Source organism: Aptenodytes forsteri, unplaced genomic scaffold (assembly GCF_000699145.1).
Source record: "Aptenodytes forsteri isolate BGI_AS27 unplaced genomic scaffold, ASM69914v1 Scaffold117, whole genome shotgun sequence".
In the NCBI taxonomy this organism is placed as follows: domain Eukaryota; kingdom Metazoa; phylum Chordata; class Aves; order Sphenisciformes; family Spheniscidae; genus Aptenodytes; species Aptenodytes forsteri.
Window position 1 is genome coordinate 737,510 of NW_008795555.1, and position 16,288 is coordinate 753,797.

Sequence of the window (16,288 nt, forward strand, 5' to 3'; positions counted from 1 at the left end):
GCAGCTCTTTGCTACTAGTGACAAAATCCTAATGTTAGAGCAGGATTTTGTGCTTCCCTCCAATTTCTTTAAACACATTTTGGGCAAAGGTATTTATAAACCAGAACCAGATTCTGTACTTCTCTTTGGTGTCGTCATTATCTTTACGTGTCAAGGAGCTGCACTGGAGATTAAGGCAGACTCTGCTGGTGTAGAAAAGTCCAGTCTGGCATTTGTGCAGAAGATGACACAAGACTGATTCAAATCAAGTGGACGTAATTTTAGCAGTGAAATGCCTACAAGGTCTCTTATTACCTTCACATCTGTGGTGAAGAAATAATTATGTGGTGAACATGAAAACAATGACCACTAAAGATGAACTTGTGAAAACACTGTGCTTCTTGCTAGAGGGTTTAACTTACAGCAAGAGAAATGCATTAGAGAAGGAGCTGTGGCGTTAGTTTATCAGGCAGCACCAAAGGGTTTAGAAACCCACAAGGCTGTACTGCCACCGGCTGGGAGACACTGCTGCCATGGCAAGCTGCAAAGCAGCGGGCTGGGGGAGTAGGGATGGACCTGGCTCGTGGCTGGTGTGGGTTGGGGCTGGGCAGCCTGACTGCACTGCCCACAGGCAAGCAGGAGCTGCTGGACCATCGCCCTGGAGACAGGGCCTAGCAAGGTGATGTTTCTTCTTGGTGTTCTTTTGCAGGGCTGTCCAGCAGCTAATTTAAAGTTGTAATTGGTCCTTGGTGCCTGCTCATGCTTTGATTCTTTGCACAAAGCCCATTTGCTGTGAAGCCGTACAGTAGAAGCAGAATAAAACTCAGGAATTCCTGAATATGACTACTTTTGTTTGTCAGCATAAGTCAGTGGAGAATTCCCCTCAGAAACAGTGTTGATGCTCTCCTTGCTTGCTTGAGGATTCTACCTCCTCGAGTCACTGCATGAGATGAACACACCTTGGCCAGCGGATTTTGGATCGGGCCCTATATGCTCTGAGGAGTGTGCAGCTATGGTATTGTACACCCACAAAATGTTAGTGAAATACTATCCAAGCCTTAATTAGGAGGATTATATCTAAGCACAGAGACAAAAATCAATGAATGAAGGATGGGCTGGTTCGCAGGTTTCATCTGTCATTGTGTTTCAAGCCAGCATTATAGCATGTGTATACATTATACACTCAAGGCCATAGGATGCTTATAATCATTGCTAAGAAGTTTTAGGTCTCTCACTTCACAGTTTAAAAAAAAAACAAAAAACCACAACAAAACCAACAACAACAAAACCAAAAAACTTGTGAAGGAGGCTTGCCATAGAAAGGCCCATCTAAAATACACCACCTGCTTGTAATTATCCAGTGAGGATCACTGTCTCCTTCCTGTAAGGAAATTATTATATATGTACTTTGTCAAGGTGGTCTGTGGAAACTAAAGACAGACTGCTGATATGCATTTAACATGGCTAAATAAAGTAAACTTTATAAACTACCAAAGTTCTATATAGACTGTCCCCATTTCTGTTAACTGTAAAATGATTTACTGTTTACCTCAGATACCTAATGTGTTTTTCCTCTTCCAAGGCATTATTGGATAGCTGCGTGATTGAATCAGGCACTTCATTCCCATTGGTGGGATCTCATCATTGTCCTTGTTTTAAAGTCAGCTCAATAATTGTTGGTTGAAGGTGGCATCCCTCCTCTGTATGTGTGTGCTTTCTTTCCTGTTCACTTAGAAAATAATATCGAAATATATGAGGTTTGATTGCTTTGGGAGTTACACGCAGATCATACTTAGAGAATTTGAAATCCAAATTGAGGGTAGCTATTGTTCAGTGCGGAAAGCTGATTTGTCCTCTTTGGTACATGAGGATTTCATTTGGTGCTTCAACAGAAGGATATTGGACTGGGCTGTTTGTTGCAAGACCTAGGTTTCACAGAAGGATATTAGTAGAAGGATATTAAATTTTACTGTTTGTTGCAAGATCTGGATGCCTGTGACATGAACAAACTTCTTCAGCTTCCATTTAATGGTTTCCAGTTGTATGAGAATTTCTGCATGGAACAGTGCCTTTCTTGTGCTTGTGTTTCTGAATTCCTCTCTCTTCTCTATTGTTTTAGTGCTATATTTGCATGGCTGCTGTTGAGTCCATAAAGGAATTAAGTGTCCACGGAGAGACTGATTCTTTTCTAGGCTGGTCTCTATGGCCACCTGTCTGATTTGGCTTTTCAGTCGTGCTGTCAAAGCTATACATCTTACCTATTTGGTTCACATATGCTCTTTTCAGTCTTCTGTGGTTAGTTTTTATATGCAGTTAATCTCTTTTCCATATGCTGAATACATGTGCTGTACATAGCCATGATAACACAGCAGTAAACAGATCCTGCATATGATGAAAATGGATCCTTTTAATTAATCTTGCATTGCAATGCATGAGCTTAAAAATAAAAAGGTCATACAATTTTAGTTACTTGTGCTCCTTTTGGCACTGCCAGCAGTAACTACAGCTTTTCCTTCATCCACGTGGCCTCATCGCCCCCTTTCCTGCCATTTATAGCAAGCATCCACCTCCTATCCTCTTGGTTTGTGGTGTTGAGACCAGAATGTAGATGAAGTCTGGCCTGCCCCTCATATACCCACCCTTGTTCCCGTGGGTGTTACCAGCACCTGTTGTGACAGTTCATAATAATTTTTTTTTCCACTCTTGTCTGTACCAGGAGAAATTCCTTGCACACTTACTTCTGCCTAGCTGCTGGTGATGCAAATCAGTGAAACCACCTTTTTTGAATGGCCTCCTTTCAAGGGACACTGCATGATCAAGCATTTGCAGGGATAAAACACTTTCTTGTTTACTTTGTATGGCCCTGCAATCTTTTTGGATAAAAAACATCAGAAATGAGGAGCACGTTATGCACATGCACATCGCAGTGGGGTTGGAGGACCATCAGGGTGTTGCACAGCTATCAGGGATGTCAAGTTGTGGCCATGGGAAAACTCACCCTTTTCCTCTCAGCTCTTCACCTCCCTGCAGAATGAAGGAGAAATTAGTGTTCATTAGAAAGCTCTTTCATGACATCCTGCATGGATTTTAATTCTTGCTTTGGAAGGGTAAGAGAGCTGTGAGGAGTCCCGCAGAGCTCCGAATCTGTTGTCCCCAAGAGCCCAGGTGCTTCCAGCACAATAGTTACACCTCTGTGCTGCCTCCTCCAGTTTTTAATCTCCAGAAACAGGAGTTATGCCCATGAACACAAGGGTCTTACCCCTGCCTACAACAGGTTCCTCACCAGAGGATTAAATTTTCCTTGGTGTAAACAATTAATGGGCACATTCATTTCCATTTTCAGGAGTGATAGGATGCCTTCCTTTTACTTGGGAAGTTTGCAGTTTTGATCCTTTCCTCGGGTGCTGAGGGCTAAAGTTGGGTATGTGCACCTACATATTCTTTTTTTAAAATCTGTTTGTGTGTTTTGTGAAGCACAGCTTTTAAAACATAAAATGAAATCCGACACACTGGCAACCACTTTAAACAGTGGCTCTCAATAGTAAACAAGCTGTTGTCTGATTAATTTTAGCTGGGGGAGGCACTTGAGTCCTCCCTATTTTACATGTTGCATCGAGGCAGAGCTTGCATCTATGTTAGGTGAATGAGCTGCCAGGGCAGGTAGTGGGGTGGTCCTGGAGCATCCCCAAATGGGGTCTCTTGGTGCGGCCCCTCAAAGTGCTCCAGCTTGGTTGGGGAGGCTGAGCTGCAGGGATGCTTTGGGATGGGTGAGGCGCGTGGCAGGAAGGGACAGTGGGGCAGAGGGTTTGCACCCTGCCTGTCTGGAAAGTCAGCTGAGCGTCATGTTCACTCTGGGGTCAGTTGATGACATGAGCAACCTGCATTTTGGCACCATTTGACCTCTACATACTTACAAAGGTATGAATTCAAGTGCTGTTTGTGTTTGCAGCCTCAGTATACGTGCAAGTATAATGGCATGTATCTGCACGCCTTACGAGTGTACTCTAGGACTCATTTTCTGAGAATGTGGCACCTGCTTATTGATTGGTTTTGAATTACGTGTCCCCTTTGTAAGGAATTTATCAGACAACTGATCTCCTCAAGGGCCTGAGATCCCTTGCTTGCACACCAGTTCTCAGAACTGTCTTTTATTGCTGAGATACGAGTATTTTGGGGTAGTCATTTTCCATCAAGTCTTTTGTTGCTGCTTGCTGCACAAGAGGGTTGTATCTTACTGATATTTTTCCCAATGAACATCTCGATGAGTAAAAGCGTAATTTGGCAGACATCTGCCAGTTCACAAAGAGGCACTGTTTACAAGTAAAGTAAGTTATTTGTTGACATGGTAATTTTGCAGTATAATGTATACTGCAGCCTCAAAGAGCTATCACATGTTTAAAAATAGAAAGGCAGAGAATGTATGGATTGCTGTGGGAAATGCACTTGAAATCAGTTATTTGACATTGAAAACTAAATTAAAATGTGTATTTTTTAGGAAGTCTGGAGAGTGCAGTAAGGCTACAGAAAAATGTCACCCAGCAGAGGGCTGGGTCTTGTTCTTGTATCAGTTTTGGCTGGGAAAGCAGAGGGAAGAGCTAGGAAAACTTTTTCCTTAATGATTGTGGCTGGTGGTATTTAATGTGAAAACTACTTTTTTTCCTGTCTTTTTGCCTCTCTTACTTTTCAAATACCCTTAATATGGATGGATTGTCTGTCTTGCTTTGTTCCCTTCAGCCCTCTGCATTACTTCTGTGTGTTGGCCAAATGTAGTTGTCTTATTTTTGAAGTCTTTACTACCTCTTTTTCCTGAAGACACCTTGGTGTCTGATCTCATTTGCACAGGGTTGCCCATGTTCCTTAATTTGTAGATTTTTTGGAAAACCTTCCTCTTCAAAGACTCATGGCCAAACATATGCAGAGCAGGGGGCCCCAGAGTAGGTTTGACTGGAAATGCCATACTCAGACAGAGGTTTTCTGTATTTGAATATATTCAACAGGGATCATATAATCTCTCTTCAACTCTAGCTTGTACAGTGAGTCCAGCCAGATTTTTGGATATGGGTCTTTGTTCCTAAGCTCCATATCCTAAGGCTAATGGCAGCAAAAGTCTATTGATCTACTGATTTGGTAGCATAATGATTTGCCTTTTTAAAAGAGTGTATCTTGGAGACCTCTCTGGATTCAGCCCTTTCTTTTGTAGATGGGGCTCCCATTAGTCCTGTTTGCACTGACTGCGATTAAAAAAAAAAAAAAATCTTAAAATGAGTACAGAACAGAGACTGTACGGCCTGGCAGGGTGGTTCTGAAGCTTGTGCTTTTAACAGGCAGCAGAGACTGTTTAGAAACTGCCATCACTTTGTCCATGGGTGACAGGAGAGATACAGGAGTGGGTATGGCGTGAGCACAGTTGCTCACGTGGACTGCGTGGCTGGCTGCTCATCAAGGGAGATGTCTGGTTAAGGAGATGTTACAGCTTAGTCCCGTGGTCGGGAAGCTATGCATTGGAGAGTCATTGGTTAGCAAATAAGGGTGCTGCCTATGCAAATTAAACGAGTGGGAAAAGTATGCTTTGAAGCACATCTTGAAACATCTTTGGTAGTGCAGCCAAGATTCCTGTAGATGCCTAGCACATATCATCAAGGAAAGACCACTGCATCTGAGGAGAAGGGAGCCGTCCAGGCTGTGTGCCCATCAGTGCCTTGCCTGCGTTTCTGCAACAGCCAACGCGGTTGCTTTGCCGCATGCGCGTAGGTATGTTGGTGGTCTTTTTGTCAATCTGGGAGAAACTGGGATGCAGTTGTGTCATATGATGATACTCTCTAAACTTGCATTTAGAGACTGTATTTGTGTAAGGTTTCTTGTAATGCATAAAGTTAAATGAACTGGCACGGTTCAGCTGCTCGCTCCACAGTATTCGTGTTCCATTCTGCTGTATGTAGTGTTACAATATAGTCATCATTTTATCCTGAACTTTTAGTATGCTTGTGGCAGGTAGTTTGCACAGGACAGAAAAATGTAAAAAGCTTTTGGAGGAGGAAGTCTATCTACTGTAAAACGATTTAGACAAATAGTGCCTTTTTTTCTGCCCCCCCCCCTTCTAAGGCTTGGAGCTGGTATTTGGCAAGTAACTGGAGCAGTTCAACACAGTGTCAAGTGTCCTTAGAGCCAGAATTCGCTGCTAATGAAATGACCTTTTGTCAAGAGCCTGGAAAATGCGTTCAATAGATTAGTTAATAAAAAGATCAAAATTCACATTTATTGAGATTAGAGTGTAGTTAATTTTGATGACAACATATCTGTAAACATACGTTAATTACAGAATGCTTGATCACAGATGGTATTTTTTTAGGCTTAATTTAATTACCCAATAATAAACACACACATCCTACTTTCACTTGTCTGGGAGTAGGTAAACGTAGATGAAGAAATGCTTTCAGAGAGATGCTATGAGTGATCCAATTAAAATTGATAACCATTTGTTTGTAGGTCCAATTAAGTGACATTTAAAATTCTTTGAGATTTTGAAAAGATGTTTCTGGGTTGGCATCAGTAACAGGTTGGTTTTATAATGAAACTTCTCTCCCTTCTTTGTGAGCCTTTATTCAGAGATGAGAGAAAAACTGAACAACTAATTGTATGCTTGATAAAAGCAGGTTCTGTTTATCCACTGAGAAAATAAACTGTTTGTGGGAAAAAATGTTATACGTTCAAAATTATTAATTGAATTTGCATGATGAATTCTTGGTTTGTGTATTGCTCATGACCAGATGTTTTCAAACATTCAGTAAGCAAAAGTTGAAGTGACTTGGCCATTTTCAATAAGTTTTTATTCTGTAACTGAATCAGTCTAATTCTGTTAGTGAGATGTCTGTATATATATTCTGCCAATACTACAATATTTTTTTTTCTCTCTAATATTTGTTTATGGTGGAATTCTGCACATGCTTTTCTGCAAATTATTTTAAAAGACCAGACACTTAAAGATTAGAAAAACCTTGGAATTTTTGCATAGATGAATTACCTGCTTTGTATGACTTAGTTTTATGATTATGGAAATGTATTTTTTTCAGAATTGTGGAATTGCTGAGCACAATAATAAGAAAAGTCAGCTGAACATTTTAGTTTTGTAGTTTTCATTTTGAAAAAAATGAAATGTCAGTTGGTGACAGCTCTTACTCAAATAAGATTTTACTCAGATTTTAGTTTCCACATTTATTCTGTACACACTTTGTAGTAATGGATTTCACTAGTAATTAATTGATGATTGGAAATTAAGCAGTAGACTTGTAACTTCTGATGAGGGCGTACGTAAAGCAAGGTATGATTTATCGGTCTGCCAGTTTCTTTTAATTTAAATTCTTCCATGCAGAACTAACTTTAGGAGAGATGAAATACTTTGGAAGGAATAATAGGAAGTAAATGTCATGAAAACTGATAGTTTACTGGGCTGTTCTTTTTTTTCCAAAAAAAAAAAAAAGCATGTATATAATAATAGGACAGAATTACACCACGCTGTGCAAAATCATACCTCCTACCCTACTACCAGAAACTCAGGAGAGTTAATTGAATTTGGTATTTACTCTGTAGTGCTGAAAACTTTTAAAAGCTCATGTGGTGTTCTCCTGAGGTGATTAATTTGTTAGAGAAATAATAGCTTGACAGTTTTTCTTTTGCAGGAGAGCTGCAGCATATTTTCCTCATTTTATCTGGTAAATTCTTTAACCTTCATAACTTATCTTTTTCCAAATACAAGGCATAAAAATAAGAGGGAATATTAGCTTGTTTTTTATTAGCTATGTTAATTTGTATTCTTTATTGCACTGAAACAAACTATGCAATTGCTATTGATATGCCAGTATTCATCTCTTAATATATTGCAACTTAAATTCTTAACGGCTTTTCATAAATCCTGGAACTCTTTTTATTTTTGAGGTTTTAAAGACAAACTGTGTCCCATAGACAAAGCAAAGGCACATGTGTCTGTTTAATATTTTTAATCTGCTGCAGCATATGCAAAAGTGCTTTCACGTAGCAATTGGACCACTATTCTCCCTACTCAGGAACTCCTCATTTGCATTTATCTCTTTTGGCTGTATTTATAAAACGAGGAGATTCCAGCCTTTCCCCTTATTTCTTTTTACCATTTCACAAATTCTTTGTATTGGGACAGATTATAGTTGCTCAAACACCACTTTATTTTTTTCTCAGTCCATAAATATACCAAATCCTTGACGTCACAAGAAAGATAAACTAGTGCACACTGTATTTCCTTGAAGCTTTCCAAAGATCATCCTGCTGCTGTCTGGCTTTGTTTTTAATTCTTAAAATACTTTCTAAAGAACTTTAGGTATTAAATATGCATGTTTTTAAAAAGAAAACAAAAAAACCCAAATGGCATTTGTAGCAGCTTTTAAGTAGGTATGTGCTCCTTTTGGTCAGGAGTGTTTGGACTTTTGGGTATTTCCTCTGAGGAACCACCAGTGCCGTTCCTGCTGCAGAGATGGCTGTTCCCGGGAGGTGGGCTGCAGGCACCAGGGCCACCTGAATGTCATGGATAAAATCCCGGCGCTTCTGAAGACAAGTGCTGTTGACTGTAAAAGTCTAGGATTACAGTCAAGGTCTCTTATTCATTCTGGCCTAAAATGTCACAGCCGTCCCTTACAGTACACAGTTCCCAGGCTCCATGGGAAGGGGAGAAGCTGCTGGTGAGACTGGCTGTGATTACAGCTGTGCCTGTGTAACCCCTCAGAGCGGCTGCCCCTCCTCCCCTCCCAGGGCTGGGCACCCGGCAAGGGGTCCCTGGGCTGATGGAGCAGAGGTGATGTTGAATGTCATGGCTTTGGCACCAGCAGGGGTGTGAGATACCATCATGGCACCTCTGGGGCTGCTTGAGGAGCCAGGCACTGGACAGCACTAGCTGCCGCGAGCTTGTGAGCAAGACTGCCCCCTCCCTCCTCGGGGTCCTTGCCAGCCCAAACATGACATTTTTAGGGCAGTGCTATTTGTCTGCTTTTACCCCCTAAGAAAGCCCCCTCCCTCCTCGGGGTCCTTGCCAACCCAAACATGACGTTTTTAGGGCAGTGCTATTTGTCTGCTTTTGCTGTTAGCATGTGCTTGAGTTGCTGATTTCTGCTGGTTTCAGTTGTGGCAGCGTTTTCATCTCCTCGCCCTGGTGGCTTTCACGCTCTCCAGCAGTGTTCATCTCTGCCCATGAGGCTGACTTGCATTTTCTCTGTCCTTCATTGCTTCATTTTCCACATCCCTTCCACAGCTTTCCAAGACAGGTGTCGTCGTGCCAAGGCTTCCCAGGCCATTGACATATTTGTCTCTTGAATTCATCTGCTGATTTCATCAGCTACTTTTTCCTCTTTGTTCACGTTGTTGTTGGTAAGACAGCATTTTGTTCTGCTTGTGTTGAGCTGGGATATTTTTCTGCTCCTGTATCTTTTTGCCCCAGGTTTCATCCCTCTTCATTCTCTTTCAAGTGCTGAAAGTGTAGACTCTGGAAATTCTCATTAGAGCATAGTAGTTCAAAATATAATCCCCTGAAGTCCACTTACAAGCCAGTAGTCATGTCCTGGTAGAGTCAAGCAGTTACCCATAGCAAGAGAAAGTTAGTGTAACAAATACAGCCATGATCTGCATTAGCTTCCACTGTAATTCATTTATGGTGTAGTTCATGCAAAATATATCAGTGTAGTTTATTAATAATCTAAGTATTAGAACATGATTGAGTGTTTTTTTTCAGGCACTACTTAGTCTTGTTATATTTTTTCCTGGGAATTTCTGGACAGAAATATGTACACACCCTTGAGTTTATTTGCTTGTAAATATGTCTCGTGATATGCTCAGTAAATGTCTCGATTTTTCCACACAACCTCAAGTCAATAGCTCTTACTGAGTGCTCAAATATTTAGAAATCCCCCAGAAGTGTATAAAATAAAGTTCTTCCCACACAGAACTTCCGAGACAATATGCCTGTGGAAATGGAGACAGTGCTGCCACTTTTTGTGTGTAGATTGGACACAAGTTAATTGCTATTTCTGTGGCAGAGAGGAAAAGTTGCAAGAGTTTTCCTGGTGGGTTGGTTTGTAGCAGACAGGAAAAGGTCAGGCCGCCCTGTCCATGAAGAGTGAACAGTCTCACTTCTGCTACCACAGCGTGCACTTGCTTCCTTGTGAGCTGAGGCAATGACTTTGGCACATACCAAACCCCTCAGTCTCAGCTCTATGGCAGTTACATAATTCAGTTTTCAGACTCCTTCTCAGTGTAGTTTGCTCTCAAAAATGTCCTCATCCCCGACTTACCTCTTGTCTCAGCAACCTTGGCATTCAGCGCTTTTCACTCCTTCAGTTTTTCATTAAAATGCCAGAATAGCATGACCGTGCTACCACAGTAGATTTTGTTTTGCTCTGACAATTGTCTGGAAAAAATCTCTTCACAAACACACCTGATAGTATTTTGGCTGACAAGGACACTGAAAGTTATTGAAGCATGAGCTCATTTTTGAAAGTTGTATGACTATAACTCAAAGTGAGCGTGTTCAGGGGCTATAGGCAGGCTGATAATATATAAGAGAGGGCAGAATTGGGCTCTTTTTCTGTATGGTGGAGATTCAGAAAGGCTTGATTGCTTTCTCTAGAGCTGTTCTCATCAAACATCTCTGAAAAATCAAGGTAATATAGTCTTGAAGCTGTATTAACTCTCCTGTGGAGTATATGCTAAAATTAATTGACTGATGCGCAGCTCTGTAAGGGCAGCTTGTAGTGCTTTGGACTGAAGGATGCAAGGCCGTCACGGTAAAAATGCCTTTGTTCCTTGTGGGTACTATAGCTTCCCACTGTTAGTCTATCACTGCAGGTACTTGGAAGTTAAAAACTAGTTCTATCAACATACCAAAACTGTGTTTGTACCATCTTTTGACAAGCTTTAGTGAATGTCTCATTAAAGGAGAGGCTGTTATGTTCAGATTCGTACTGTGCAGGCTGCCCTGCAGGTGCGTGCTGTGTATCCTGATTTGCAAACCCGGAAGAATGATGCTATTTTAATTCTTTCTCTGCTCCCAAAGTTCACAACACTTCCTTGCTTGGAACTGGTTTTGCACACCTTATTTCAGTCCTGAGAAGCCTGAAACAGATTATGTTGGCAAGGAGAAGATTCTGCTCTGTCAAGTATTATAGCCTTATTCTCGTATCAGCAAGTCATCTTGAGGAGGAGGCTAAAATTAATCCCAGCACTATTTCATCTGATGTCTTCATCTGGAAACTTAAAGCCAATGCAAATTGCAGAGAGGAGGTCACATGAAGATATCAGATGATTACAAGCTATTTATCTTGGGTGCATTCTCAGCTCCTCAGAATATATAAGGAAAGTGGATAATGAATCCAAACAAAGGCAGGCAGGCATAGGTTTCTCTTTGCACTTCAGAGGGCCCGTATAGCTTACGGTTTACTGACTTTAAAAAAAAAAATTGGGGGGGTGGAGGGGTGTATCTTTATATGCAGCTGGCATAAATACAGTAGCATAATTATGAATTCTGCCACCATCTCTGTGGACCAGATTATTTCCGTGCTGTTACTCCTGAATTCCTGTGGAGTGAGAGCAGGGTCTGATCCAGCATGTTACATGTGTTCATGCTCCTCCAGCCAAGTGAGAGTTAACTGAAAGAGTGTTTCTTGAGCTGATGTCCGTGAAAGGGTTTTAGCAGGTGCATTTGTGCCGGACTAAAATTCAGGTGTTTGCTTTGGGAGGAAAGGATGCTATTGGAGGAAATGCCATGTTTGGCAAACACAAGAAGAGATTCTGATATTTGTTTTGAGCATGGAAATGCGAAGAGGCTGTAGCTACAAGATCAGTCTCAGGCATGCTTCAGGTTGTGTGCGTGCTTGGACCAGAATCTTACAATGTTCCTGAGCATGATCTGTGTGGACACCATTGTCCCTGTGCTGTAGGAGCACCCCATCAGAGCAGGCTCTGAGCACCTCAGGAGGAGATGGAGTCTGGGAGGGCACGGGAGGAGAGCAGAGGGCTTGGTGTGGGTGAGCTAGTATCTGGCATTAATTCATGGAAGTATTTAAGCATATGTCCAGCTCAGCACATGAGTAGGTCCTCTGAAGTCAATTGGACTATGCACTTGCCTAAAATAACATAGAGGGCATGCCTTTCTTTTTTTTTGTGTGTGTGTGTGTAACCGGGAGCAGAGCAGGCAGGAGAGCAGCTGTGGCACTCAAACCACTTCAGAGTGATTTGAAGCTTTGCCTGTAACCAGGAGCTGCTGCTGGCATTGCCTTCCTGGGGCACCTTGTGCTGGTAATTGCCAAAACAAATCTGGCAACTCCTGAAGTTGACCATTCCCAGGGGCTGATGGTGCAAGAAGTTTGGGGAAAGTCTGATGAAAAGATGAACGTGAACAGAAACTGCAGGATGTTTGTACAGGCTTTATATTGCGTGTGGTTGCTGAGGAGCAGATTACAATGGCTGTGAGGTCCACGGGGAACTTCTGGATTTCACAGCACCCACAGTGATCAACACACAGCAGTAAACCTCACATGGTGATGTTCTCAGGGGATCTCTCCTTCAGAATTTTCATGCCCTCCAGACCTCCAAGGCAGTCTGTGAACTGTTAAGTAGAAAGGCCTAAGTGAAGTGACTTGCAGGGCAAAGCTGAACTTTCATGTTCTTGGAATGCTTAGTAAAAGAGAAATGCATGCTCTTGAAAATCCTTTTTGTACAGGAAAAAAATGACATAATGCTGTTAATTTAAAAAAAAAACCACAACCAACCAACACACCAAAACTTACAAAAGCGCCTTCAGGAGCGGCCTGTAGCTACAGCAACGTATAATAATACTTGGCATCTTTATCAGCCATGAAGATGTTGGGGAAAGTAAGGTGCAGGGAGCAAAGAAAGCATGTCGCGTCCTTGTCAGAGGCCTTTAAATACGTTTCTTGTGCAACCATGAGAAAGGAAAACTGTACTTTAAAGCAAACAAACAAAACCAACAAAAAACCCTCTCTGAACTGACTGATAAGTTTAAGATGCAAACAAAACAGTGTAAGGCTCTATCTGCTTCTGTAGGGAATTACATACTTTATCAGACAAAACAGATTTCCCAAAAACTTGTTATAATCCATAATGTTAGAAAAGTGAATGTCTGCTACTTTTTGAGAAGTAATAAAGCCTAGTATTTGGTATATCTATGAATGCTGGTAAAGTTTTTATTTTAGTGTGCTATGCTACAGCCTTGAAAGTCCATGGCTGTAGTGGTGAGAATGGAAAGAAAAGAGTGAGCTAAGACTTTAAAGATCCCTTGCTGCGTAAGGTGTGGTGTGGAGCAGCCCTGCCTCTGCTCTATGGGGTGGAACGGGACAGGTCCTGGGCAGAGAGGCCGCAGTGCCTGCTGGCACCCTCCTGGTGTCCTGGACCAGCACTGTGTTGGTTAGACCCAGTGATTTTGGTCAGAGTTTCCAGCCTTTCCGGTTGGATTGCAATGAGAATCACAACATGGTAGGAGGAAGGGAACGAAAAAGCAGAATTAGTGATGAATTGTTGGGGGCTGTTAAGCTCTAGAGGGATTTCCAACAGTGTCGGTCATCTGCATGATGACAGATACACAAAAAGTTTCAGGCAATGGTTTTGTTTGGTTTCTTTTTTTTTTTTGCACAGATTTGCTTATGGTTAATGACGGTGGGAAACTGTCTGAAGTACTGTGGCTGAGTGCAGACAACTCAGCATGTCATCATGGAGAAATGTATTTTTAGCAATATTGACTAGGTAATGTTATAATTGACGACACCTGGCTAGAGACCAACCAGCTCCTCAAGTGTTAAACCCCCTCAAAGATCTGCATTAACTTTGAAGTTAAGAGTAACCTTCCTGGCTGTGGTACCCAAGCTTTTAACTTTGACTGAACTGTAGAGTGGTGGTGTCAGAGTCCTTAGGCCAAAAATATTAGTCTGTCTAGGGAACTGAAGTTGTTTGGGTTTTTTTGTTGGCTTTTTTTAATTTTTAAAAAAAAAGCTGCTATGATTCAGTTGGATATATCACCTGGGTTAATTGGATTGTGGGGAAATTTACATGTTTACATATGATTGTCTTCATTTGGGATAAATGATAGAGCTACAGTCTTGTCAAGTGTACTTAGAGGTAAATACATGTATTCACTAAAGCTTCTGCATATACTGGAGATGTTATAAGGTTATTTATGCTAATGAATGAGACGTGTAAACGTTGCTGATTTGATATTGCCCTTTCTCTTCTATACATTAACTTCACCGAATCTAAAGCTGTTGAAATCCAGCCATCTCTGTAAAAAGAAGCTGTTGCAGCCATGAATCATTTTTTTCCCATGAATGCCTAATCTGTAAAATTCAAAGTTTCAGATTGGGTAATTATAGGTAATGATGGTAATGATCTTTGATTAAGACTGCAGTATTGTTTAATGAAATCTTACTAGCAGGCTTAGATCTATGTTTCAAGATACAGAACTAATAGCAAAACATTAAGGATCATTACAAAGTGGCTGTTAACAGAAGGCACAGGTACTTGCACCTGCATAAAGGTGCTACATTGTACTGCCTCATTCTTGTAAATCTCTTTTTAAGCATGATTTTTGGACTTAGAAGTACTTGTATTGACAGTCTCCATGACTAAAGTTTCTCTTGGAACTCCTATGATACTGGCAGGACAAGGCAGGCTGTCACTGCCCACATCCTGATTAGCAGAGTATGGGAGGGAGGATAATCCAGTTTCTTTTTTCAGTAGAGTCCCTGACCTCCCTCCTGAGTTTCTGATAGACGTCCTTGTTAGCAGTGGTGTTCTGAGGAGATCGTATTTCTCATTTAGTTCCTAGTGTAGGGATCTTTATCTACATTCGTGTCGGCCACTGAACACAGTATGGACAAAGGCTTACAGCACTGCAGGTGTAAGCTGCAGTGGAGCAGGTGACCAGCAGGCAGAGGCTTCGTGTCCCATTATCCAGGAGACTTCTTCAAACTTATGCACCTGTGATTTCAATTGCAGATTATCTTCATTAATATCCCCTGTATAAAGTAGTTTTCAAGTACTGTTATATCAGCCAATTTGAGTAAATGAGTTATGTGCTAATGTATTCATCTGTTAGAAATCAGTCTTTATGCTGATTCTCCTCTACCTTCTGATTACTGCTAATCCTTTGTTTGCTGAATCCATGGCATACTCTTGCTCTGTAGCTGTATGAACAAAAATGTGCCGAACAAGGAATGTGTGTCTGCAGGTGGTATTGCTCAAACAAGCTTACTACGGGTGCTCCATTTCTCTCTCCGTGGTAAGTACTGTGTTATATATGACATGATGATTATTTAATGATACACTACTATTAGTTCATCCAGTTAATTTTATGACTTGATTTCTGTAGGCCTACTTAATGAATTTAATAGTAAGACTGATATTTAGATCATGCTTTTCATCCAGGATCACTGAAATGCAGTCACCTTTGCTTTGAACTGCAACAGCTAGTAACAGCATGTAAGCAGATTAGTAAAAATACTGAACAGAAATGGCATCGTTCCTCCAGGGATCTCAAAGCGCACTGTGAAGGTGGTTATATATTTGCTTCCTTATCTGTGAACAGAAGTGAGATGCAAAATGGGTAAGTGAATTGGCTGCAAATAGTGTGTTGATAGTTGTGGTAGGAAAAGGATGGGAGACTCCTATCCTATTCACCTTATTGTTTTACAGCTTCAGGAAGGACTGTGAAGAGATTAACTGAAATCCTGGAATAAACTTGATGGAGGCAGAATATTCTTATGCATATTTAGCATCTAGGACAGTGTATTGACAAATGCATTGTTACTAAATTGCTGAGAGACTTGTAAAGACCACTGTGATCAGGGCTGTAGCTTTCTTTAATCCAAAGGAAATGTTCAAATGAGTAATGTTCTTGTTACATGGCATTTCCAAGACTTTTCTTTGATTTCTTATTGTGGAACAGTAATACTTTCTGCTTTTAATAATATACTGAAGAAATAAATCCATGTTCCTTCAAAAAGAAGAATTCAATGACTAAAACAGTTGAATGCTGCAGTACTGCAGTAGTGCAGTGCTAGGCATAAATAAGTTGTAGACTTAGTGGCTAAGCGGTGGCAGCTATTATCATTATTGAGTGGGTCCTTTACTGTTTGTGGCTCTTCAGGACTGGGTTGGGTTATGATCTTCGTTTGTTTCACCTTTTGCACCACTTAATCTTCCAAAGATGTTTTTCTGTCCTGCATTATTTCCTCAGACAGCAGTGTGCTGAGCAGTGGCAGATTTTTTTTTTTTTTTTTTTTAC

General features: G+C 41.1%; 1 protein-coding gene across 1 annotated transcript in view; it reads left to right on the forward strand.

Moving 5' to 3' along the window:
• Window positions 1-5,684: 5,684 nt before the first annotated feature.
• FGF13 (fibroblast growth factor 13) overlaps window positions 5,685-16,288 on the forward strand; it is a 229,619-nt gene continuing 219,015 nt past the window's right edge. The window contains exon 1 of the mRNA XM_019472815.1: window positions 5,685-5,730. Coding sequence (XP_019328360.1) covers window positions 5,721-5,730 — 10 coding nt within the window. The 5' untranslated portion in view covers window positions 5,685-5,720. The remainder of the gene's footprint in view (window positions 5,731-16,288) is intronic.